The sequence below is a fragment of the Mobula birostris genome, chromosome 1 (genome assembly GCF_030028105.1).
Source record: "Mobula birostris isolate sMobBir1 chromosome 1, sMobBir1.hap1, whole genome shotgun sequence".
Classification (NCBI taxonomy): domain Eukaryota; kingdom Metazoa; phylum Chordata; class Chondrichthyes; order Myliobatiformes; family Myliobatidae; genus Mobula; species Mobula birostris.
The window spans coordinates 113,156,336-113,183,341 of NC_092370.1; the positions used below are offsets into that span (position 1 = coordinate 113,156,336).

The 27,006-nt window shown below is 39.2% G+C and overlaps 2 protein-coding genes across 5 annotated transcripts in view; both read right to left on the reverse strand.

Moving 5' to 3' along the window:
- The window catches only part of dhx30 (DEAH (Asp-Glu-Ala-His) box helicase 30), a 78,564-nt gene extending 77,787 nt beyond the window's left edge, over positions 1-777 (reverse strand). For all 3 annotated transcript variants that reach the window (XR_011886317.1, XM_072260446.1, XM_072260461.1), the window contains exon 1: positions 511-777. Coding sequence is in view for 2 of the 3 variants with exons in the window: in XM_072260446.1 (XP_072116547.1) it covers positions 511-769 (259 nt within the window). In the remaining variant the exon portion in view is untranslated. The remainder of the gene's footprint in view (positions 1-510) is intronic.
- A 5,329-nt stretch (positions 778-6,106) lies between these two features.
- The window catches only part of LOC140199042 (KAT8 regulatory NSL complex subunit 1-like), a 170,708-nt gene continuing 149,808 nt past the window's right edge, over positions 6,107-27,006 (reverse strand). Inside the window, exons 7-14 of one of the 2 annotated variants that reach the window (XM_072260475.1) lie at positions 25,586-25,753; positions 21,836-21,979; positions 19,608-19,771; positions 17,879-17,997; positions 16,280-16,340; positions 16,078-16,190; positions 7,556-7,790; positions 6,107-7,096 (exon numbers count right to left, since the gene is read on the reverse strand). In XM_072260475.1, the coding sequence (XP_072116576.1) occupies positions 6,821-7,096; positions 7,556-7,790; positions 16,078-16,190; positions 16,280-16,340; positions 17,879-17,997; positions 19,608-19,771; positions 21,836-21,979; positions 25,586-25,753 (1,280 nt within the window). In that variant the 3' untranslated portion in view covers positions 6,107-6,820. The remainder of the gene's footprint in view (positions 7,097-7,555; positions 7,791-16,077; positions 16,191-16,279; positions 16,341-17,878; positions 17,998-19,607; positions 19,772-21,835; positions 21,980-25,585; positions 25,754-27,006) is intronic. The other variant, XM_072260478.1, reaches the window with a different exon arrangement.

A 27,006-nucleotide genomic window follows, 5' to 3' on the forward strand; every position in this document is an offset into this window, starting at 1 on the left:
TACTCCCCTCACCTCCCACATCAATTCCTATTTCACTTGAAAGCATAATTGGCTCAACTTCGTTTTTTTTTTGCAAACTCGTACTTTGGGTTATAAAGGCAAGGATCCCTGAACCGTTTTAAAATACTGAAACCAATCCTGCCTACTCACCTCCAAGTACTGCTGTTTCCAACACTTTTTAAAAGTACATCTTCATCATTTCAAATCGAATCTTTATTTAGTTTAGATCTTAAGATGCTTTATCACAATTTCCCTCCCAAAATACACCATAGTCCATTGAATCTAATGAATATATATTGACTTAAGTGAAGTTGACCTACAGACTGCAATTTTAAACATAATTAACTACATCGCGAATAGAAAGCTTCAGTTAATACGTAATGACAGTACTGCAGTGCTTCATATAGTACGTTTTTGATCATATTTCAACATCGCCGGACAAATGATTACACACACTATATATATATATGGTATATCAGACTTGTCCCTGAGTCCCACCTTGCTACCTACCCGGCCCTACTCCTGATGACCGCTCCAGCTCTTGCTCCTCTCCCTCGGTGTCACGCTGCTGCTGCGTCCGCAGGTTCGCAGTGCACTTCAACCGGTGCATTGCTCGAGTCTGGCCACAGTCCCATTTCGTATGCCAAACCAAAGCTGCGGTCCGTCCCCATGGCCCGGTGCCGGGATGCCTGAGCGGGCAGAGCTTCCTCATGAAGAGCCGCAGCAAACCCGAAAACCGCACCGCTGCTGCCATATTGGAAGTAAACATCACCCGGAACCGGCTCCAAAAACTTCGCGGAGAAACGAGGAGCTGCGTGCGGACAAGATGGTCCTGACATGATCAAATATGACAATGAGCTCATGGAGCCCCTAGTGGCAGGAAGCAGGAGACTCAATCCAGCCTTTGGTGCAGGTGTTGAGACAAATTACCAGTACCGCTGGTGAGTGGAGATCAGGTCAATAACTCTGCAAGCCATAAAGGAAAATAGTTAAGGCTTTTCAGAGCATCAATTTACTGCTCCACATAATATAAAGCTCACTGAAAATGATTGTTGTAACAAAAAGAATATTAATAATTCTCTGTCGTTGCATTATGTTGTATAAAACTGACAAATATATGACAATCCTCATGATTATCACTCACGACTTTTAATAGTTGCAACCATAGCAATCTACTTGAAGGTGTCCAGATGCCGTGCAATAATAATCTACGGGAACTCAGTAATATCTAGCGAAAGGATTGCCGTGAGATGGAGGAAAACTTGAGAATGGTCTTCGATCGAGATCTCCCGTGCCGTGTGGAGTTTCCACATTCTCTCCGTGACCGCGTGTTTCCCCATGAGAGACATTTTCCTCCTAAATTCCAAATTTCCACTTATTTTGCTGTAACATACAGTTTCTCACATGTCTAGGGCAGTGCTAATAGGCACGAGACATTGTGCGTTATGAGAAATAAGTGGAGGAACAAAACTAATGAGATTATTCCGAGCGGGGCAGACTCAGCACGCCCAATAGCCTCATATGTAGTAAAGATAAAGAAAATGGGCACTTTCCTCCCCTTCTACACATACTGCTGACTCTTTCAGCATTTTTTGTATTCAATTACAAAATACGATTTGCTAGTTAATCCATCTTTGAAAGTGGTATCATATTAATTTCTACAAATCAGAATTGTTTTAGTTTGAAAGAATTATATGATACTGGCATACAAGTGTAGCATGATACTACATTCTCCGTCTTGTTTTATGGCCGTTAGCACCCAGCTTAATGGTGCATTACATACTACATTAAAATAGGTGCCAACTGCCATAAAATAAGACAGATACTACATTGCAAAAGACTTAATCTTTGATACTAAATGTCAACTATGTGGAATATGCCACAAGTGTATGGTCCTCATAACACTTTGGCTTCACTGAAGCAATTTAGAATAGTCCTGATGATGGGTATCCACCTGATACGTCAACTTACACTTTTCAATAGATGCTGCTTGGCCTGCTGAGTTCCTCCAGCATTGTGGGTGTGTTGCTTGGATTTCCTGCATTTGCAGATGTTCTGTCGTTGTGATTAGAATGGTTAAGTTTTCTTTTCTTATGATCAGAAACTTAACTGGACCATGACACTAATACTGTGGAGGAAAAGGCAGACATATTCTGTAATACCTCACCTCCTGAATCACTTCAGCTCTCCATACACCTGAGTGTAGTCTCAAGAACATTCAAGAGGTTCCACATCATCCAAAGAAAAGCAGTTGACCTGTTTGGTATCCTATCACATTGGTACATTGTAAGGCAGTGCTGCCAATTACTACATGATCCACTGCAGCAACACATCCAACCTTTTTCCATTACTTTCCAAAAATGAACTCCTCCATCCAGTTCCTTTGTTGGGCTGTTTTCCTGCCAAGTCATGCCATCCAGACTTGGATGTTTACACCCTCCTTTATTGTCACAGACACAAAGAGACATTATGGAACTCCTTACCTGTCAACACCATGGGGAACAATACCATCACAGAAACTAAGGAAGGTCATTTATCCAAAACCATTCATTTTTCTGTGCTGTTTTCTCACTCCACAGATACAGATTACAGAAGAGGTTTTGCTGCCTCGAGGAAAATTAGTCAATAAGTTTATAGGGCAGGGGTTCCCAACCTCTTTTATGGCTTGGACCCATACCATTAAGGAAGGGATCCATGCACCCCAAGTTGGGAACCCTTGCTACCCTAGGACTTGACAAGGAGACCCCTCATACCTTGCAGGGCACTAGTATGGGTATTTAAAACATCTTTAGTCCCAGGTGAGGTGCTGAAGGACTGTAGGATAGATAGTGTTGATCCATTGTTCAAGAAAGGTTCCAAGAAATTATAGGTTGATGAATCTGATATCAGTAGTGGATAAATTATTGGAAGGTATTGTAAGGGACTGGTAAAAAAAAATAGTTGTATAGACAGTGCCTGAACAAGTATATTCAACATAGTTTTCTGCCTGGTAGATCGTGTCTAACCAATCTTATAAGAGTTTTTCGAAGATGTTACTAGGAAAGTTGAAGGAAAAGTAATACTAGATGTTGTCTACATGGACTTCAGCAAGGTCTTTGACAAGGTTCCACTTGTAAGGCTGGTTAGGAAGGTTCAAACACTTGGCATTCAGGATGAGTTAGTAAATTGGATTTGAAGTTGGTTTTGCAGGACAAGCTAGAGTGATAGTAGATAGTTGTCTCTCTGATTGGAGGCTTGTGGCTAGTGGTGCATCATAGGAATAGATGCAGGGTCAATTATCTAAATCAGGGGTTCCCAACCTTTCTTATGCCATGGACCAATACCATTAAGCAAGGCATCCATCCACCCCAAGTTGGGAACCCCTGATCTAAATGATAATGAGGTTAGCCAATTTGCAGATGAGACCAAGATTGGGGGTGTAGTGGATAGCAAGGAAAGGTATCAAAGCTTGTAAGATTATCTGGACCAGCTAGAAAAATGGGCTGAAAATGACAGATGGAATTTAATGCTGACAAGTGTGAGATTCTTCACTTTGGGAGGACAACCAGGGTAGGATTTACAGAATGAATAGTAAGGTACTGAGGACTGCACTATAACAGAGGGATCTGAGAGTACAGTTCCACAATTCTTAGACAGTGTAATAGAGGGCACTTGGCACATAGGCCTTCATAAATCTAAGTATTGAGTACAGGAGTTGTAATACTATGTTGAAATTATACAAGATGCTGGTAAAACCATATTTGGACTATTGTGTGCAGTTCTAGGCACCTACCTACAGGAAAGATATCAAGAAAAATGAAAGAGTGCAGGGAAAATTTACAAAGATGTTGCTAGGATGGAGCTAAGAGCCCATGGTATTACAGGAAAGATACTAGCATGGATAGACCAATGGCTGATAGGCAGGAGGCAAAGAGTGAGTGTTAAAGGGGCCTTTCCTGGTTGGCTGCAGGTGACCAGTGGTGTTCCACAGGAGTCTGTGTTGGGACCACTTCTTTTTACGTTATATGTCAATGATGTATGGATGGCAAATCTGAAGTACAAGTAGGATCTCACACAAACTTAGCAAATGCTGATAGGGCTCAATGGAGTGGATGTGCAGAGGGTTTTTCTTATGCTGGGGGAGTAAGAGCAGAGGACAGAACCTCAGAATAAATGGATGTCCATTTGAAACACCTGAGGATGAATTTTAGCCAGGGAATGGTGAATCTGTGGAATTCATTACCACATATGACTGTGGAAGCCAGGTCATTAGGTATATTTAAGGCAGAGGTTAATAGATTCCTGATTAGTCAGGGCATGAAGGGTTATGGGTTGAACACAGTAAATTGGAGATGAGGAAAATGGATCACCATGATGAAATGATAGAGCAGACTCTAGGGGCGAGATGACCTAATTTTGCTCATATATCTTATGGAAAGTTTGAATAGATTAGGACTTTATTCCCTGGAACAAAGAAAATGAAGAGAAATTTGAGAGGTACACAAAATTGAGTATAGCTAGGGTTAATGCAAGCAGGCTTTTCCAACAGTTTGGGTGAAACTAGAATTAAAGGTCATAGGTTAAGGGTGAAAGATTCAAGGGGAACCCAAGTGAACTTGCATCATCTTTTAAGAGGACGTGTGTGAAAAGAACTGCCATTGGAAATGGGTTTGATTTCAACATTTAAAAGAAGTTTGGATAAGTACATGGACATAAGGAAGTCTAGGTGCAGGGTCGATGAGACTAGGCTGAGTAACAGACAAACTAGAAGGGCCAAGGAGCCTGTACAGTAATGTTCAATGACTCTATGCTACACGATAGCTTCTACCACCAGGATTTTCTATTTTTGTGCTTACATTAAAGAGGCATTCTATGTGACTCTGTAGAATACAGCATAAGAAAGAGATGCAGTAATTAGATCTGTAGATAGCCTTTATCCTTAAAGTTCTTTTATTTCTGCAATAACAAGTGAGTTTTTAAAGACTTTTCTTCCTGTCATAATTTATTAATTTCCAAACTTTGTCAGATTAAGGTACAAGACACTGGAGCAACAATCTGGTGGAGGAATTCAGGTCAAGCACCATCTGTGTGGGGAAGGAGTTGTGAATTCTGTCAAACTTTCAACAGGGCAGAGTGAAGAGGAAAGACAGCAAGTACAAATACTAAAAGGATGAGATAGGAGCTAGTAGATGATTAGTACACAGAGGAAGGGTGAAGAATTATGAGCAGATGAGGCCACATAGGGGAGGAGAATGGGGGAGAGGTGGAGTTAGAAAATAGAGGCAGATGGACAATAGGTGGGAGCAAAGGGGGAAAAAAGCAATACCATTATCCCTAGATTCCCAGTACATTTTGATTGCTTGCTAACTGCAATGAATCAGTACTTAGTCCATCAGCTTTTAGTTACTCCACAGATTCAGAACAGATTAGTGAGCATCTGCAGTGTGTCTAACTAAATAGTTTAAGGTTGCTTAACTTTTCCTCAGAATCGAAAAGTGTTAATGATAAATTTGTTCCAGGATGCACAGAAAGTAACAACTTATTGCTCGCAATTTATTAACCCACATTTCTGAATTGACAACTTTGTTGCGGATTTTTGTATTATAGTTTCCCTGCCACCAATGATAGGCTGACAGTTCTTCTGTTCCCTTATTACTTTTTGATGTGCATTTAAATCCTAATCCTATGACACCATTCAATATTTAATGAAAACTTTATGATTGTGGTGAAAAGGCCCTAATATCTCCACTTTGATAGTAAATTTGGGGTATTTCATTTAGGTGATATTAGATGTGACTGGTATTAGTTTAATTTTCAACCCTTCCAATTCATCTACTAGCACCTCTTTACACTGTAGACCGCATGCATTGTTTTACTGAAGAATGATGCAGGAAGACCCAGTTAGGGTCACTGTACTGCCTTCGCCCTCCACATTTTCAATTCATTTTTAATCCAAATTTAGCCCGACACTAATTTTGAAAGCCCATTTATTATTTGTCAAGTAAATGTCTTTTTGATTCTCTTTCATATTACCTGCTCATATATGAAAAAAATCAATGAAGCAAACTACTGAGCAGCCTTGTATGAAAGGCCATGACTTAGAGAGTTACAGCAGAAACACAAATGGTAAACAAGAACTGTAGTAATTTAATATAGGGCAAATACAGTCAGTCAACCACTCCTCGGGCATGCTATACAACAGCACAAGTATTCTAGAATTCAGCAGTGTTAATGAAGACAAGCCCAAGGATTTACTGCAACAGGAGAAACTATTTCTACTCTTTCCAGGGAGGAATCCTGTCCCCGTCCCGCTCCCATTTTTTTTGTTTTAAATAGCTTTGTTTTCAATCTCTAAAACTCTCTCTTCCTGATTAATTGGCACAGACTGACATCACTCTAACATACAGGACCTTGTATTCTTTACATTTGTGACCATTTCCCATGGTCATATCCCACCCCCACCCCCCAACCCATGGTACAATTTACAGTACATCAATTTGAAAAGAAATGGAAAAAAGCCCACTGAAAAGAAGTTATATATGCATTCTCTCAAAAATAGATGTTTGAATATCAAACATTAAAAACAAAATAACAGTTGTTTCTCTCTCTCTATATATATGTATATATACCATATATCACATATGCATATATACTATATATATTTTATATATACATTATATATCATATACGTATATGTATATACACTATATGTGTGTGCATGTGTGCACGCGCGCATCTGTGTACAGATGTATTTTATATATATTTATATATAGATACAGCATGTATATACAAGATCTGTCAGCTACATACACCTAGTTGCTAATTTACTGGTGCACCATCTTCACCTAGCAATACTTTGATCATTTTCTATTGCCAGAGTCAATTTCAAGTCAGTACTATCGTCATCTTGTAAAAATGGGGGAGCACTTGGAGTTGCTGTCAACGAAGAGACACATTCAGCAGCTTCAGTCCTCACACCCGACTTGTTAGCTGACAACCAGTGTAGGTCTCTTGATCGTTCACAGCGGTTTTCTCTCTGGGAACTGCAATGTCCTTTCAGCGCCTCCAAGTCCTCAGCTGATAAGGGAAATATTCTTGGCTCCCATGGTTGCACCATCTACAAGAATTTAAAATAAATGCAATATTGAAACAAAAATGTGCAAAAACTTGCCATACCATCTTAGTTTACTCCAATATAAAAGGGACACCATAGGAGATTTACTAATACAAACCATCACAGCTAATGAGTTCAAATCCTACACAGCAAATTAATAAAATTAGTTGAATAAATCTGATAGTTTTGTGGGCTGGGAGAAGAAAATAACTGAAAATTTACAGATTCCACAAAAAGATTCAAGCATGCATGTACATTGTAAGTATTTGATACCAATTGCCCACAACTTTTCATTTACCAGAAATGTATTGAATTATGAAATCTCGCTTGGTTAAAAAGGCCAATCATTGATATCTTGGGTAACATAGAACTGGGTAGATTCCCTCAGAACTGCTAACATGAAGTTATGACAGACTATGAAAATCCAAGATTCTGAATTCAATACAGATTATTCAAACATACCTGTACTTCTTCATCTGTGACCTCAGGTGTTGAGGATCGTGTATCCTCACTGAAGGACAAAACTCTTGTACGATCTTTTGAGGAAAAGGAACTGACTGATGAGCAAGCTTCAGGACTGACAGGGCCAGTAAATGAGGCCTCATTTAGGAGGTGATATCCACTGTCAGGTGATGCAGGCTGTGTGTTTGTCTGCTGCGGTTGTGGGGTGGATCTGCCATCAGCTTTATTTGAAGATCTGGAAAACAGAAGAATAAAAAGACACGTCTGCTGACTTTAGGATACTGATCATTCTTTGGTGATTACCCTCAAACCCTTCACCACTATACAGATTCACATTCTCTCCACTTATTCCAGAAATTTGAGCAGTAGCTGTTTGCCACAATCTCATTCCTAGAACACAGAACAGTTCAGTACAGGCTCAGGCTCTTTGGTCCACAATATTGTGCCAAACTAAATTCGAAATCAAGTGTATAACTTAATTCCTTCTGCCTACACAATGCAGAACATTCATTTTCTGCACATTCACATGCCTATCTAGGAACTTATTTGATGCTTCTACCACCACCCTTGGCAGTGCATACCAGACAACCACCAACGTTGTGTAACAAAAAAGCTTGCCCTACACATCTCTTTTGAACTTAACCCCTCTCTTCTTCAATGATGCCTTCAACCAGGAAGAAACATACTGCCTCTCTAAGCCTCTCAATCGTATAAACCTCAATCAGATTTCCTCCTAGTCACTCTATCGAAAACACCCCAAATATGGTTAAGAGTCTTGTCATTAATAATATATTGTCCCTTTACATTTGATCTCCCAAATTGCAACACTTCACATTTGGCTGGATTATGTTCCATCTGTCATTTCTCTACCTGTATCTGCAACTGTTTTATATCCTGTTGTATCCTTTAGCAGTCTTCTACACCATCCATAACATCAATGTTAGTATAATTTCCAAACTTACTAACTAGCTAATTTACTAACTGGATTTTCATCCAGGTCATTTAGATATAACCATAAATGGTAGAAGTACATATCCCTGTTGAGAACCACTAGTCAAGACCTCTGGCCAGAATAAGTGCTACTGACCACTCTCTCTTCTATGGCTATGTCAATTCTGAATCTGAACAGCCAGTTCATCATGGATCCCAAGAATCTTAATCATCTGGATGAGACTCCTTGTCAAACATCATACTAAAATCTATGTAGGCATCATCTACAGCTGTACCTTCTTCACCTCCTGAAAAAAATTATCAAGTTATAAGGCATAACTTGCCTCACACAAAGCCATGCTGGTTGCCCTAATTACACTGTAATTGCTCATAAATTGTATCTCTCAGAATATCTCAAGTAACTTTCCTACCACTGACATGATTCTCACCAGTCTCCAGGATTATCTCAGTTTCTCTTGTTGAATAAAGGAACCACATCAGCTACTTGCCAGTCCTCCAGGACCTTGCCTGTGGCTTAACAGGATCCCTTGCTTTCCTCAATAACCTGGTATATATCCCATCAGGCTAAGAGGATTTATCCACTTTATTCTTCTTTAGGGAACCCAAAACCACAGTATCTCCTTATCTCAAAATGTACACTCCTTCCTTATCTCCCTATATTCCATGTCCATTTCCTAGGTAAATACTAATGCAAAATGCTCATTTAGGACCTCATCCATATCCTTGGCCTCCAACCATATCTCTATATCCTGAAAACAGTATTCATCATCAAGGACCTCCAGTATACATGCTCTTTTCTCGCCTCTGTCATCAGGAAGGAGATACAGGAGTCTCAGGCCCACAACAGCAGGCTCAGGAACATTTATTACCCCTCAACCAGAGAAGATAACATCACTCACCCCAAAACTGAACTGGTACCACAACCTACAGACTCTTTTTTAAAGGATTCTACAAACTCATGTTTTTGATATTTATTGCTTAATTGTTAATATTATTTTGGGATTTTTTTTTGAGTTTGCAGTTTGTCTTTTGCACATTGGCAGTGGTCCATCTTTGTTGTGTACAGTTTTCCATTTATTCTATAATGTTTGTATTTACTGTGAAAGCTTGCAAGAAAATGAATCTCAGGGTAGTAAATAGTGACATGCATGTACTTTGATAGTAAATTTACTTTGAACTTTGATTTATAGGTAAACCAGAAGAGTGAGGGTTCAATCAGTTGTCTCATATCAAGTATGGCCTCTGCATGCATTCTCTTCCCAGTAGTCACCAAAATGTGTTCAAGAATCATTGCAAGACTAATTGTAGAGGTCCCAATTCTGTTATAAATTGTTTGCAGATTGGTCATTCACTCAGTCCACAAACTAATAAAGAAATATATCTAAATGTTGAGAGATGGCAGAGTTCTAGCAGCAGTGGGATCTGGGCATCTTAGGGCACAATTTGTTAGAGGCCAGGATGTAAGTAAGTAATTAAAGTTAACAGAATGTAATTGTTTACTGCAAGGAGAATTGATTGAAAGTCTCAACCAGAGCCCAAGCAGTCCCTTCCCCTGCCTCCCACAGAAGCCTGAGATGCATCCCATCTGGTCTAGGGGGATTTATCCACATGTAAGCTTGCCAAGGCATAGTGCACCACTTCTACTTATCAAGATCTGCACCTCATCCCTTCGTTGAATTCTCCAATGACAACAATACTAATTAGATGAATCCATTGAGGACTTAACCTACATTTTCTGGCTCAATGCACAGATTGTTCACCGTCTCTATTGAGCCTTACTTTTTCCCCATCGTTATTCCTTTGCTTTTAATGTACAATTAGAATTCCTTCAGATTTATCTTAATCCTGTCAGCTAAAGATTTCCTAAGACCCCTTTTAGCCCTATCAATGTCTTTTTTAAGCACCTCCCTACACTTTTTATATTCTTGATGCTACCCACTCACCTGCCACTACCTTCCAATACCAATCATTTGTTTCTTTTAAACCAACTTTCAACATCATTCAGTGCGCAAGATTCACTATACTTGTTGTTCTTAGCTTTTACATGTTCAGGAACAGGTTAGTCTTGAATTCTTGCTATTTCTTGTTTGCATGCTGTCCACAAAGTGCAAGTCTGCAGTGCAGATGTGGACTTACTTGCAAATAGATAGTTCAAACATACCCGAGCCAGGTCAGGCCCTCATTATGCTACTGAAATTGTTCTTAAATTCAGGGATGCCTTTATTACTGACCCATCCCATCCTTTTCTATATTCACTTTAAAATATAAAGAGTGGCTATACTTTATTAGGAGTTTGAAGAGATTTGGCATGTCATCAAATACACTCAAAAACTTCTACAGATGTACCATGGAGAGCATTCTGATAGGCTGCATCACTGTCTGGTATGGAGGGGCTACTGCAAAAGGACTGAAAGAAGCTGCAGAAGGTTGTAAATCTAGTCAGCTACATCTTGGGCACAAGCCTACAAAGTACCCAGGACATCTTTAGGGAGCGGTGTCTCAGAAAGGCAGCGTCTATTATTAAGGACGTCCAGGGAATGCCCTTTTCTCACTGTTACCATCAGGTAGGAGATACAGAAGCCTGAAGGAACACACTCAGTGATTCAGGAATAGCTTCTTCCCCTCTGCCATCCGATTTCCAAATGGGCATTGAAGCTTCGGACACTAACTCACTTTTTAAAAAAATATACAGTATTTCTGCTTTTGCACATTTTTAAAAATCTATTCAATACACGTAACTGATTTACTTGTTTATTTATTGTTTTATTTTATTCATTATTTTTCTCTCTCTCTCTGCTAGATTATGTATTACATTGAACTGCTGCTGCTAGGTTAACAAATTTCACATCACATGCTGGTGATAATAAACCTGATTCTGATTATGATTATGATCACTACCTCCAAAATGATCCCCCAATTGACATTCCTATCGCTTGACCAACTACATTTCCCAAACGATTAGTAATGCTTTTTCCTTTCATTGGTCAATCTAGAAGAAGAAAGCCCTTAACTCCGAGTGGAGTCATCGGGACGCCGTTTTTTTTTTTAAGCAGGCTTTCTTATTTTTACGAGGCCGAGTTGCTAGTTCGACGCTCAACCCAGCATGGATGAAAAGCGTGCAAGGGAGCCGGCTCGATTCGAACTCGGGAGCCTTCGCTCCGAAGTCCGGCGCTGATGCCACTATGCCACCAGCCGGCCATTGGTCAATCTAAATGCATGTAATTCTGCTATAAAATAACAATTGCACTCATAAGAAACTTTACATTACAGATCACATTATAAAATTATGTCAATTGGAAAATGGGGGTCTGGGTCCTGCAGTATTTAAAAAATATATACTTTTAATAGTTATAATTTATTCTGTTATTGCAAATTAAGAATACTAAAGCCTGTATGTTAATTGTTCAAAAAAGTATCCTTACACTAGTATTAACAGAAGTGATTGTTTGTCAATTTTCACTTATGAAACTAACGTCTTTGCTCTTAAGAGACAAGTCTGAGGTTACATGTAAAGGACCTCCCCCACCCCCAGAATATTTTTCAAATCAGCTTTCCACACCCCCCCAACCCCCACTAGTCAATTTCCAAAGTGGCTCTTTAGTTTTCTGATTTCCAATCAAAATGGCGTTATAACCAAATAGGCTAGCATAATTCAAATATTGTTCTAATTCATTAATTGCACTACATCCAATTTGTACAAAACATGCATTATAGCAGAACTACCTACCTGTACCGTGTCATAGGCTTTTCTGGATACACCTTAACAATTCCACCCCCTTAAGCCTTTAACATTACAACAATCTCCATATGGAAAGCTAAAATTCCCTCATGACAATAATGCTGTTTTTATTGCACGCCTCTGATATTTGCCTCAACATGCTTTTCTTTCTCCTTTTGATTCTTCGATAGACAGTAATGCACCCCAAGCAAAGACTCAATGCATTTCCCTCATTAATCCCCTCTGTTATTTCATTAAAAAATAAACTGCAGCCAGGCATATTTGAGTTGCCCTTGAAAATAAAAATCCATGTTGTTTTTCTCCAATCAATCCAAACTTACCTAAGTGACTGCTTTTTTTCTCCCTGGTCAAGAGATGATGATGAAGTTGACACTGCTGCTTCCAACTCCAGGCAAATTGGCAAGTAAATTACCAGCTGGTTACAAACCATTCAGGGGAATTGAGAGCAAATAAGTTTTGGGCCATAAGGGAAATAAGGAAGAGGAAATACTAGCAACACACATCAAAGTTGCTGGTGAACGCAGCAGGCCAGGCAGCATCTGTAGGAAGAGGTGCAGTCGACGTTTCAGGCCGAGACCCTTCGTTAGTCCTGACGAAGGGTCTCGGCCTGAAACGTCGACTGCACCTCTTCCTACAGATGCTGCCTGGCCTGCTGCGTTCACCAGCAACTTTGATGTGTGTTGCTTGAATTTCCAGTATCTGCAGAATTCCTGTTGAAGAGGAAATACTGATGGAATTACACTGTCGGAACCTGGCATTCATCTGAATGGGCTAAATGCTTTCCTAATGTATATTTAAAGAAAAGACCTAGAAATTTCCCCATCACTAGGGTTAAGTTGGTCTTTAATGACTTGTTTTTTGATCAAGGGTATAGCAATTACAATTTGCTCTTAGCAGATATGAAACTTAAGGATATTCAGATAATTATAGCCTATTTCTTTCCCTTACTTCCCCCAGAAACTTAGTATGCATCCTATCAGACAACTTATCCACTTTCACTTGCTAGCCTTTATGAATCTCAGAGTAGTATTTGGTGACATACAGTGGCATGCAAAAGTTTGGGCACCCCTGGTCAAAATTTCTGTTACTGTGAATAACTAAGCAAGTAAAGGATGAACTGATTTCCAAAAGGCATAAAGTTAAAGATGACACATTTCTTTAATGTCTTAAGCAAGATTACTTTTTTATTTCCATCTTTTACAGTTTCAAAATAACAAAAAAGGAAAAGGGCCTGAAGCAGAAGTTTGGGCACTCTGCATGGTCAGTACTCAGTAAAACCCCCTTTGGCAAGTATCACAGCTTGTAAACACTTTCTGTAGCCAGCTAAGAGGTTTTCAATTCTTGTTTTCACCCATTCTTCCTTGCAAAAGGCTTCTAGTTCTGTGAGATTCTTGGGCCATCTTGCATGCACTGCTCTCGAGGTCTATCCCCAGATTTTCAATGATGTTTAGGACGGGGGACTGTGAGGGCCATGGCAAAACCTTCAGCTTGCGCCTCTTGAAGTAGTCCATTGTGGACTTTGAGGTGTCTTTAGGTTCATTATCCTGTTGTAGAAGCCACCCTCTTTTCACCTTCAGCGCTTTTTTTTTTTTACAGACGGTGTGATGTTTGCTTCCAGAATTTGCTGGTATTTAATTGAATTCATTTTTCCCTCTACCAGTGAAATGTTCCCCATGCCACTGGCTGCAACACAAGCCCAAAGCATGATCGATCCACCCCTGTGCTTAACAGCTGTTGAGGTGTTCTTTTCACGAAATTCTGCACCCTTTTTTCTCCAAACATACCTTTGCTCATTGCGGCCAAAATGTTCTATTTTAACTTCATCAGTTCACAGGACTTGTTACCAAAATGCAACAGGCTTGCTTAAATGTTCCTTTGCAAACTTCTGACGCTGTACTTTGTAGTGAAGATGCAGGAAAGCTTTTCTTCTGATGACTCTTCCATGAAGGTCAGATTTGTGCAGGTGTTGCTGCACAGTAGAACAGTGCACCACCACTCCAGGGTCTGCTAAATCTTCCTGAAGGTCTTTTCCATCAAACGGGGGTTTTGATTTGCCTTTCTAGCAATCCTATGAGCAGTTCTCTGGGAAAGTTTTCTTGGTCTTCCAGACCTCAACTTGACCTTCACTGTTCCTGTTAACTGCCATTTCTTAATTACATTACGAACTGAGGAAACGGCTACCTGAAAACGCTTTGTTATCTTCTTATAGCCTTCTCCTACTTTGTGGGCATCATTTATTTTAATTCTCAGAGTGCTAGGCAGCTGCTTAGAGGAGCCCATGGCTGCTGATTGTTGGGACAAGGTTTGAGGAGTCAGGGCATTTATAAAGCTTTGAAATTTGCATCACCTGGCCTTTCCTAATGATGATTGTGAACAAGCCATAGCCCTAACAAGCTAATTAAGGTCTGAGACCTTGGTACCGTAAAAGTTATCTGAGAGCTCAAATCTCTTGGGGTGCCCAAACTTTTGCATGGTGCTCCTTTCCTTTCTCCCCCCGCCCCCCCAAAATTGTACAAAACAAAAATAATACACTAATCTTGCTTAAAATGTTGAAAAGAATGTCTCATTTTTAACTTTATGACTTTTGGAGATCAGTTCATCTTCTACTCACTTAACTATTCACAGTAACAGAAATTTTGACCAGGGGTGCCCAAACTTTTGCATGCCACTGTACATGTACTTCAATATGCTAGCCAGTGTTGTAATGGCATCTGTACCGCACTTTGAGATGAGTGGTCCTGGGTTTGAATTGGACCAGCTCCTTGCACACTTACCATCCATGCTGGGGTGAGCGTCAAGCTAGCAACTCAGCCTCGTAAAAAGACAGGCAAAATGCTAACAAATCAGCAAGGTTGCCACCCGATGTGCCACAAGGTGTGGAAAGGAACAAAGTACTTCAATAATAAATTTTACTTTGAACTTTATATTACTCCCCACCACTGGTCAATGTTCACCCTGTCAGAATTACAAATACATATTATTTTGCCTCTTCCACTTGAAGACTAATGTACAGTATTCATTCAGTGCCTCAGTTGTGCCCAAATTCCAGTCAAACCACAGAAAAGAACCCATATGTAGACGTGGGATGAACAGGGAGATACCATCACAATGATCCTGGTACACAAACAATGGCAAAATGCTGGATCATCCACAATCATACTGAGTGGCTTGGGAGGCTTAATGACCTACTCTTACCTCTATTTTATTTGTGTGTTCTTCTGTTAGATTGATTAAATGACATTGAAGCTCAACAGTTACAAGGTTTAACAATAATGGAAGGAAATTGCCAAAACGTAATCAACAGTTATAAGATACTATGTGATTTGGAAATTGGCTATGTTAAAAAAAAAATCAGGATTCTGAATCACTAAATTAAAAGAGAAACTTGATAAACTAATTACAAAGGAACTTGAATAAAGGTGGTGGCCTGGTGAATCATTATGATCATTTAGAATCATTGAAATTCAAAACATTAACCATATATAACCATATAAAAATAAACCAAATATTCTATACAAGCCAAAAATATAGATTCTGTACCTTTTTTTTTTAAAAAAGGAAGGTTGCAAACCATATAGTTTGATGGTATACAGGTAGTTTAGATTTGTCTACTGGTGAATGTAGTGACGTGGATTGTGCACAGAGGCAGAAACCATGGGAATTTTGACAAAGAAGCAGTTAGATAGTTGAGAGAGTAGAAAAATGATAGGCAGCTTTACCGAGGAGCAATTTTAAAAAAATTTTCCCCACTTCTTATTGGGCATTTATCATGCAACCCAAATTTAATATGATTAATAAATAAAATTAACGTAACTTCTGACATCAAGGTTACCTGCTTCCTCGCCTCACAGAGCTTGATGATGACCACAGGCACCACCTAGAACGTTCCATTTCTTCGCATTTGGAATGACGACTAAGAAAGGCCTCATCAGACATCTCCTCATACTGTATATAACAGAAGAGTTTAAATAAAAAAGTTTACAGCAAAATAAAATAAAATCAGAAATACAAGGATTTATGAAAATTTCAAATACCTGGTCATCCTCCAACATGCAACTTTGCTGCTTGGACTGTTTGATATCTGCAATTCGCCAACTGCCCAAAACAGGAAATGATCACAATGTAGTCATTTAAAGCAATACCTTACAAATCCAATGATTTAGTACAAAGTACTGTGCCCTCCGTGCAATTTCTTACCTTTCCTGAAATAAGCAAAGGGCAGAGACTTATTAAAGAAAGCAGAAGAAATTGCATTGAGTCAAACACATGTAATGTTGCAGAACCAGAAAATAATCATGATCCTCAAATTACTCATTTCTATTCCCCTGCCATTGCTTCCTTTCATTATTTCTCATTCTACAAAAAAGTTATCTAATTCCTATTGAAACAGTTGGACTTCACTGAGAGGTACTTGAAAGGAGAAGCTTCAGAAAATTACCAAATCAGCATAATATCCTATCACAAACTGCTTAATTCAGAAAGAACTTGGAGATTAATGTTCTGACAGTTGTACATGGCACAGAAGCTCATCTTCAAATAAAAAACCACTTGGCACCAGTAAATGATGCCATCAGACATGTCAAATCCAGGCTTCAGCGTTAATTCTATGAAGACACCTCAGCTTCGTTTGAAGCACTGTCATTACAAAGGGATGTTAAAGTTAGAATCTATTGAGAGAATTCACTGTCTGTCCAAGTGAGTGTTTATAAAAATTGGGGAAGTTTTTTTAAGAGGATCCTCATCCAACATTCCTCATATAATTGTCTTCTATGATTTGAAATAGAAAATACTGTAAAGACAGTCAGTCTGGTGGCAACTGTAGGGACAAAAGCACTGCTAACATTTCAGGTTGATAACCTTTCATCGAAACAAGAAAAAATTAGAAATAAGTCTTCAAAATACATTTACTATCAAAGAATATATTAATTATACAATCTTGAGATTTGAGAATCTTAAGATACAAAGGAAGAGTGGAGAAATAAATGGAAGGTCTACAAAAGGGAAATTTATGAAAGCGCAAAAGGCAGTAGCAATAAATGACAGAGGATATAATGCAAGATGAGAGGCAGCAAAATCACATGAGAGAATGAAACAGAAATCAATAACAGAAAAAATAATTTTTGAAGTACTTAAAAATTACCAAAGATGCAAGGGATAGGGTTAGAGTGGAATTCCAACAGAACATGAAGAGACAATGAAAGACTAATGGATTTGCTGACACCCAACATTCATTTAGATTAATTTAGTCGCAATTACATCATGATCAACAAATTCACCGTCAAAGGACAGGTAATCACTGCTTTTCGTGGAAAGTGTTTTGAAACCTTGGATTGTGGAAGAGTACAATTTCAGGACACGCACTACTGGGATTGCACAGAAAGTTGCTGAAGATGAAAGAGTGAACTTGGAGGAAATGGTCCCTTCTGAATACTGACAGGCATAAATACCAGGTAGAAGCATTGCACTGGAGTTACTGAAAATTGTAAAGGATTATGAATACGTAACTGGAAGGGTGGAAAGTGACGAGAAGAACTCTTTCTTGGCTCTGGGAAGAATGGGAAATGGGAAATGTGTTTCACCATACATTTATTTTTCCATTTTATCAATATCACAATGGCAGTAGACTGGGTTACCTTGGTGTTAGGATCTCTTTATACTGAAGTTTTTCCACTCGAGCTGCTGCAGCCATTGACATGGGAATAACAATGTTGTTTATGTCAAATGAACTTTCACCTCTTCTCCGTCGTGCATACTATAAGAAAAGCAAGGATACAAAGTAAAGACATCAACTTTAAGCTTCCGAGCAAGTAAATCATTTCAATACTGGTTATAAATAAACATGCTTTTTTGTCAAATTTGTCCACCAGATGGAGCTCTGGAGGTTCAAACAACAAGCACAGCACATTGATTGTAAGCAGCCAATATCAATGCATTCAGGACAATTGTTAAAAAAAAATCAGGGTTCTTTTGAATATTTATGGCTTCCATTAAAAGTTATTGTGTGTGCGCATGTATGTATCTGAGGCCTCCATTGGTCAGAATTGTCCATGAATATTGTGTCCTAGCTACTTAGGCAAGCCTGCGGAGTATGATATGGAGAACAAGCTGTTGACCATGTAGCAAGCACCCCCTCTCCATGCATCTGATGAACCCAAAGGAATGGCAGAGACTAATGATAGTTTGATACCAGCAGTGTCACAGAAATTGCCAGTCGGCATTGAATTCAATGTAGGACTGCCTTAGGGACAATCTTCATAAATCATTGTGGAGGGGAAAGGGGTATACACAAACATTCCTATAATGTTTTATGAAGATTGTTCCAGCATTTAGACTCAATAGCAACAAAGGAAGATTTAGAGCCTATCCCAATCCCAAACATGTGGTATTACAGAATCAAGGGTCACATTCTCAGAATAAGGGGCCAGCCATTTAAGACGGCAATAGATAAATTTCAATGGATGGTGAATCCTTGGAATTCTCTACCCCAGAGGGCTATGAAGGCTCAGTTGTTGAATTCATTCAAAACATAAGTGAACAGATGATCAAATGAAGCTCAACCATGCTAAGATGGACTCCAAACATTTAATCCTTGAGGAAACTATATTATTTATGTACTAGCTATCATATTTATCTATATATGAAGGCATGTGACACCCTGAAATAAAAAGCACACAACTTCCAATTCCGTATTTGCTTAAAAAAAAGTTCTTCAGGATTAACTATTCACACTCAGGTTGAATCAACAGCAAACACTTCTACTTCATGATTTTACTGTAAAGCAGTCCAATTGTGACTGTGCCTCAGTTCCAACATCAACTATTCCAATTGGAAACTAATCAAGACCATTTCCTGGGACCATAAGAACTAGAATATTGCAATACAATACAAACCAATCAAAATAAAAGTTATTTATTGTGCAGAAAATGGCATTTTAGAACTGAGAAAACAGTGTAGTAATGTAATTCTATTCCTGCTTCATGAAGCTTCCAACCCCTCATTACTTCAAGGAAATAAGGGCCCATCAAAACTTGGTAATATGGGATGGATTTGAGACGATAAAAGAAAAACATTGACAGAAACCTTTTAAACTTGTGTATCTGTGCTGGCCTTTTGAATGAACTATCCACTTAAAAAACATTTCTTCTTTATTTTCTCCCTGGTCCTTTATCAATTATCTGAAATCCAGCCAATGACCTTGCTGTCAAATTGATGCTCCTCAATTACTCTTACTAAACCTGTATCAATTCCATTAAATCACCCTAAACTCAAATGCAAGAAGAAGAATCCCATTTTATCTAATCTTTCCATTTTAACTGTGATCCCCTGCAAATACATTGCAAATCAACCTTTGATATAACTTACTGGCGTAGAAGTACTGGACGCTGCAGGCTGGTTGTGTACAGCTGAAAGTGATGGTGTATCTGTATACGAAGGCAACTGGTGTACCACTGAACTTGGTTTTGGAGTCTGGGGGTTCAGCAATGGAGGATATGAACCCGAAGCCGGTTTGTGTCGCTTACTGAAGGCTATATGGAAGTAAAGTAGTAAGAGGTTAACAACGCTCAATATCTTATTTATTCCATTCATTACCTTGGGAGATGAGGGGAAAGGGATTATAAAACTCTCAGTATGTTAACTTACATCAAAAGGAGCTGCCATAAAAATTTGCCATTGCCATTTCCTTTCTTTCCAATACTGTAATTAACTTTGTACACATGCATGAATGCACAAACTCACAAGTAAGGATCGTAGAAAGATATAAAATCGATTCTTCAGTGGAATTTACTTCCCTTTCTAGATAATCTAATGACCACAGTAGAAAGAAAAGTCAAAATGCCACTGAAAAATAATTGATTTTCTTACTGAATTCTTGCCTCCGTAGGATTTGACCTCACAATGTCAAGGTTATTTCACTCACTTGGATTTGAGAACTGGTAAATAAGAGAGCTTTTTATTTCCTCCTGAATTTTCCCTTGCTCTTTTAACTCCTAACTCCTCTTTCTTCAGCTCAATCCTCCGAATGAGAGAGGGGAACATGGAATGCAAGGATGAAGGAATGAAAGAGGGAAATGAAATGAGTATGAGAAAGAAACTGAAAAGCTAAGTCAATGAGAGGGTTATTGTCAGAGTGTTAGAATCGGAAAGGAATATACGTTAACATGTGGAAGCTAATATCCAGAAAGACAAGTAGCACACTTCCCTTAATTAAACTGTTCCAACTTTCCCTTCTCATAATCTTTCTCTTCACTGTTTCCCCTCCCTGTGCCTTATTAAAAGTGTCTGCAACAGGTTTAAATGGACAAGGAGGTGATTACAGCTTCCCCTCAGATCTAACTGATGTTCATATTCCATAATGAATCAGATTTATCATCATTGTTCTTTCATGATGTGAAATTTGTTATCTTGAAGCAGTACAGTGTGAAGACATAAAATTACTATATATATTACAAAATATACAAGTAATGCAAAAAAAAAACAAGTGAGGTAGTGCGCATGGGTTCATGAACTGTCCAGAAATCTGATGTTTCAAAGGAATCAGTGGGCGTGGATCTTCAGGCTCCTGTACTCCTCCCTGATTGTAGAACAAAGAACAGGACATGCCCTAGATGGTGAGAGTCCCTGCTGATGGATGCTGCCTTCTTGAAGATGGCCTCAATCATAGAGGTTTTACCCGTGATGGAGCTGGCTGAGTCCGCATCCTTTTATGATCCTGTTCATCGCAGTCTTCATCCAAGCTATGATGCAACCAGTCAGAATGCTCATCACTGTACATCTATAGGAATTTGCAAGCATCTTTGGAGACATTCCTAATCACCTCAAACTCTTAATGAAGAGTCATTGACATGCCTTCTTCGTGATTGCATCAAGGTGTTAAACACAGGATAAATCCTTGGAGATGCCTTCAGGCAGATAGGGCTGCAAACAGCAAACTTGCAACTGGCAGGTTGAAATTTTATATCTTATAGAACCTAATTTCACATTAGGAGGTGTACTAATGTACAATCTCACATCCGTAACAAAATGATTAGACTCTAGTGAAACACTTCCATCATTCCATGCCCCCCAACCCCCACTATTACCACCTTTAGTACTGTTCTTAGTTAGGAAATAAGGGAGTTCAAAAGGGGAATAAGGTTAATAAAGAACATGCAAGTCTTTAAAAAAAATTCTCAGAATCAAGGTTCATATAACTAGCATATATTGAGAAAGTTGTTTTGCAGCAGCAGTACATTGTAATGCATAATGCTCTCAGATATACTTTATGTAATTGAGAATGTTTTGTATTAAAAATCAAAATTGCTCAGTGTGCAAGACTAAGGGATACAAGTAGAGCAAGCAGAAAATCTCAGGCCTAGTTGGAAAACTACCTTCTAGTCATTTGACATAGCATTTGGTACGGTAACAGAGTTTAGTTCAATTACACATATGGTTTTAGTACTCTTCTTCGAAAAAACAGTAAACTGCTATTATCAAATGTAAAAGATGATTTGAGAAAAAGTTTGCAATAGTAAACTATTGCCTAATCAGTGACAGCCATCAAAACCCTAGCAAGAACAACACAAGATTGGGCATTTCTGAATTATTGTTACCTAAATGTACAGGTGCTCTCTGCTTCTTTATCTGTGTGCTGAGTTTTTCCGTGAAAGGATCAACATCTGATTTTGAAGATGGCTGCCAGTGATCTGGTCGCCTTTTGAAGATCTTTTCTGGTGAATTTCCACTTTGTACGTATTCTGAAGGTGAAAAAATAAGTCTCTTATATAACAAGCGATCCATCCAGCTCACCCTTTTGTAAAAATCCATAACTTTTCCAGTCACATGAAGACTAAACTTATCACAAGATTTTCCTCGGTTTCCAGAAAATGTATCCATAGAATTTGCAGTGTTGATTTTTAAAAAAAAGTCATTTTCTTTCCCTTTCTTCAATTAATAACTTGTGCTTACATAGCACCTTTAATATAAAATATGTTTCTCAGTACTTCAAAAATACAAGAAAAACAACTCGTAATGGAAAATTAGGGAGGGTGACTGAAAGCTTGGCTGAAGAAGTGTTGTTAAGGATTAAGTAAAAATTAGATGAATATATTAAGAGACAATTCCAGACAGCAGGACACAAGCAACTGAATGTTCTGATAAGACCGGTGCAGTGATTACATGGAGAGATGTACAGAAAATTAATTGAAAGAACAGTGTTTTACAGCAAAATCAGTATACTCAGCACAAACTAGGATTCAAATTTTCTGAACTGAAGGTCTCACATCTACTTACATAGAAAGTCAAGCATAGTATGTCTTGAGTATTTCACTGAAGCATTATCAGATACAGATCAAGACTAAGCTAAAGGATGAAAGATAGGTCGTTAAAAGATAGGGTAATTTTAGAGATGGAAGGCAAGAAAAGCCCCAGCACTCCTGCAAATGGTTGGGATAAAGGAAGTGGATAAATAAAATTCAGGCCTGGCAAATGTTCTTTTCCTTAATTATTCAGCTCCAATTAACAATTTTACTATTTAAATTCAGACCAAGCAGCAAATCAAAAGCCTTAGAATACAAGGTAGAAGTGGAAGTTCTTTATCCAGAGGGTGTTAAACCTGTGGAATTCAATGCCACAGGCAGCTTAAGGCCAAGTCATCCAGTATATTTAAAGCAAAGGTTGATAGGTTCTTGATTAGTAAGGGTGAATAAGGTTACAGGGAGAATGCAGGAGAATGGGGTTGAGAGGGAAAATGAATCAACCATGATCAGAGCTGAATTGCCGGGCCAAAGGGCCTAAATCCGCTCTTATGTCTGTGGTCTTAAGTAGAGGGTTGTGTTTTTTTTAAGATCAGAGGCCTGTGACCAGTGCTGTGCCACAGAGATGATGCTGGGTCTCCTGTGTTTGCCACATATCCCAATGATTTGGATGAGAGTGTAGAGGATTGATTAACAGCTCCATATATGACACCAAAATTGAAGGCGGCTAAGGTTACAACAGGTATAGACTAACTGGGAAAATGTGCAAAGTAATGGCAGATGAAATTTAACTCAGACTTGTGCAGAATATCTTGGGAAGTTAAACTAGGGCAGGACTGTGAATGTCAGGGCTCTGGGAGATGTTGAACGGAGATACCAGAGGGTATAAGTACATGGTTCCCCAAAAGTGGTAACATAGGTAAACAGGGTGGTGAAGACAGCATATGGCAAGCTTGCCTTCATTGGATGAGGTTAACTACAAAATGTTAGTACAAGACAATGGTGAGACTTCACTTGGATTACCGTGAGCAGTTTGGGAGAGGGTGCAGAAAAGGTATGCAAGGGTATTGCCAAGACTGCTTTCTATGGGTAAAAAAGGAAGCTGTGTGGTAATTTCATGGAGATTTATAAAATCATAAGGGGTAAAGATATATATAAAAATACAAATATAAACCTATGTACGTGGAGGGGTTACTTTGTTGGATTAAGGCAAGCCTCAAAAGGCAAACAAATCTCAAATCATATTGAGTATTGCTCAACATTGGTTAATGTGAAATGCTCAATTACAAATTCTAACTCTTAACCTTGATGTCTACGACAGAAAATATTCTTAGAAATCCATAAACATGAGGAAATCTGCAGATGCTGGAAATTCAAACAACACACACAAAATGCTGGTGGAACACAGCAGGCCAGGCAGCATCCATAGGAAGAAGCACAGTCGATGTTTTGGGCCGAGACCCTTCGTCAGGACTAACTGAAAGAAGATAGTAAGAGATTTGAAAGTGGGAGGGGGAGGGGGAGATCTGAAATGATGGGAGAAGACAGGAGGGGGAAGGATAGAGCTAAGAGCTGGAAAGTTGATTAGCAAAGGGGATACAAAGCTAGAGAAGGGAGAGGATCATGGGACGGGAGGCCTAGGGAGAAAGAAGGGGGGAGGGGAGAGCCAGAGGAAGATGGAGAGCAGGCAAAGAGTGATTGTGAGAGGGACAGAGAGAGAAAAAAAGAGAAGGAAAAAAAGGGGGAAATAATAAATAAATAAGGGATGGGGTAAGAACAGGAGGGGGGGGGGGCATTAACGGAAGTTAGAGAAGTCCTCCTCCTCTACTGTCAAGATGAAACGCCAGAGAAAGCAGGATCTCCCAGTGGCCACATATTTTAATTCCACATCCAATTACCATATTAATGTGTCAATCCACGGCCTCCTCTACTGTCAAGATGAAGCCACACTCAGGTTGGAGGAACAACACCTTATATTCAGTCTGGGTAGCCTCCAACCTGATGGCATGAACACTGACTTCTCAAACTTCCGCTAATGCCCCTCCTCCTGTTCTTACCCCAACCTTTATTTATTTATTCCCCCCCCCCTTTTTTCTCTCTCTGTCCCACTCACAATAACTCCTTGCCTGCTCTCCATCTTCCTCTGGCTCTCCCCTCCCCCTTTCTTTCTCCCTAGGCCTCCCATCCCATGATCCTCTCCCTTCTCCAGCCTTGTATCCTTTTGCCAATCAACTTTCCAGCTCTTAGCTCTATCCCTCCCCCTCCTGTCATCATTCTGGATCTCTCCCTCCCCCTCTCAAATCTCTTACTAGCTCTTCTTTCAGTTAGTCCAGACGAAGGGTCCCAGCCCAAAACATCGACTGTGCTTCTTCCTATGGATGCTGTCTGGCCTGCTGTGTTCCACCAACATCTTGGGTGTGTTGCTTAGAAATCCATGTTCAGATTACTTATTTTCTAACACAGCCCAGCAAGTCATATTTAAATCACTACTCAAAGACTGGTGAATGGACTTAGGTTCTCCCTAAGCACTAAGATGAATAGAATATCAAAACTGATTGTATAATTATTTGCCACCATCAACATTCCATTAATTCTCTTTCTCCGTAAAGAAACTTATTTAGCTGCCAAAGAAGTGATACGACTTTTCGACTCATGTTAGCTATCCACTATTGTTTACACTCCTGCCTTAAGCAGTTGTGGGGTCAAATCCATTACAGGCTACAAATGCATAATCCAAAATAGTGCTCGAATACTGGAAGAGTGCTGCACTGTCAGAAATGAGTCTTCCAAGAGACATTAAATTGTGGCCCTACATTTCTTCAGTTAGATACAAACTACCAATACTTTTTCAAAGAGAAGAAAAAGATGTTTTAATATTTAAATTTATAACATGCTCCAAATCAACATATCAAAAACTGATTATCAGCTCATATTTACTTGCATTTTGTAGGACTTTGTGTGCCAACAGAAGTAGTCACAAAACAAGTATTTTGAAAACTGAAAAGACCATAACACAAGAGTGCATGCTCTTACTTTCTAACCTTGATGGTGGCTTCACTTTGCCCCTGACCTACATGTGTTAATTAAAACTACAGGCATGAAACTCACTGGCTGATGAGAGAAGGGATGAGGCAAGCTTTTGACAGACTTTCTTTGCAGAATCTTGGGGTCTCTGCTTCACATGTGACAACAACCTCAAAGGCTTGAATTTCTGTGGACATTTTTGATGTTCTTCCTGCTTGAGTAAACCTTCAAAGTGCATATGAAGAGGTGTGTCTAAAAACAAAGCAATAATCAAGTTCATTGACATACTTACTCTTTATGTAGATCACTGAGAAATAAACTTTTACACTTAACATACAATAAGAGTCATTAGCCACATGGCCAAGGTACTGGTTTGCAACCCAAGACCGCATTCAACAAGGTCATGGTGGTGAAAATAAACTCCAAAAATGTAATTATTTGTATGTTGGCTGACGGAAAGTTGCCAAAATAGACCCAAGTAGTTTACAAATATTGTTCATTGCAGGGAAACTTCTGCACAAAACACCAAACCTATATTATGTGGCCACTTGTTAGTATCTTTAAGACAACCAGGGGTGAGCAAAAAATACCACGCTGTAACCAGGGATGAGCAACAAATACCACGCTGTCAGTGATGTCCTCATTACTAACAAATGAGTAATGAACGCAAAAAAACAGGAAGCATCAGTGAAAACAAAAGGCTACTTTTGTTATTTATAACTTCACATTATTTGACATGGCTTAATAAAATTTGCAACTACAGTTTGTCCCGTGGGGTATTAGTCAATCATTCTTTAGATGGGAGATTCCTCTAACAGATTACTCGTCAAATATGAACCAAGACTAAGGTTGCTGCAGAATGTTTGACAGAAACCGAGTTAGGTAAGGGCATATAAAGGCTACCCAGTTCATCTGGCCAATTCAACCAAAACATAAGAACAGTAAATGCAGTTGCTCAGGCAGCATTTGTGGAGTGAGATATATAGTTACATTTCAGGCCAATTACTATTCATTAGAACTGGAAAAGTTAAAGAAGTTTCAGCTTGGAAAAGTTAAAATACAGCAAATACTACTGATGACAGTTTGATGATATTAATTACAAGGGGCATCATAGTGCAGCAGGTAATGCTGCAGAACTCTAGCGATCCAGCTTTGATCCTGACCTGCAGTGCAGTCCACATGAAGCTTACATTTTTCTCTATGATTCGATGGCCATCCCTCAGGTACTCCAGTTTCTTCCATATCCCAAAATATGCTGGTAGTAATTCAAATGGTCACCACAAATTACCTCCATATAGGCTGGAGATTTGGGGCGTGTGGGGCAGGCACTACCAATCAATGTGAAAGACAGTAGGTTACAGGGAAATAAATACACATATCCTCGTTATATGCGTCTTGGCAGACTATGCGTATTCACAGTTATGCGAGGAACCTATTTCTACTAAGGTCTCGTTATATGCGTCCAAAATTCACAGTTATGCGAGGAGCACTGCCTTCCCGCCAAT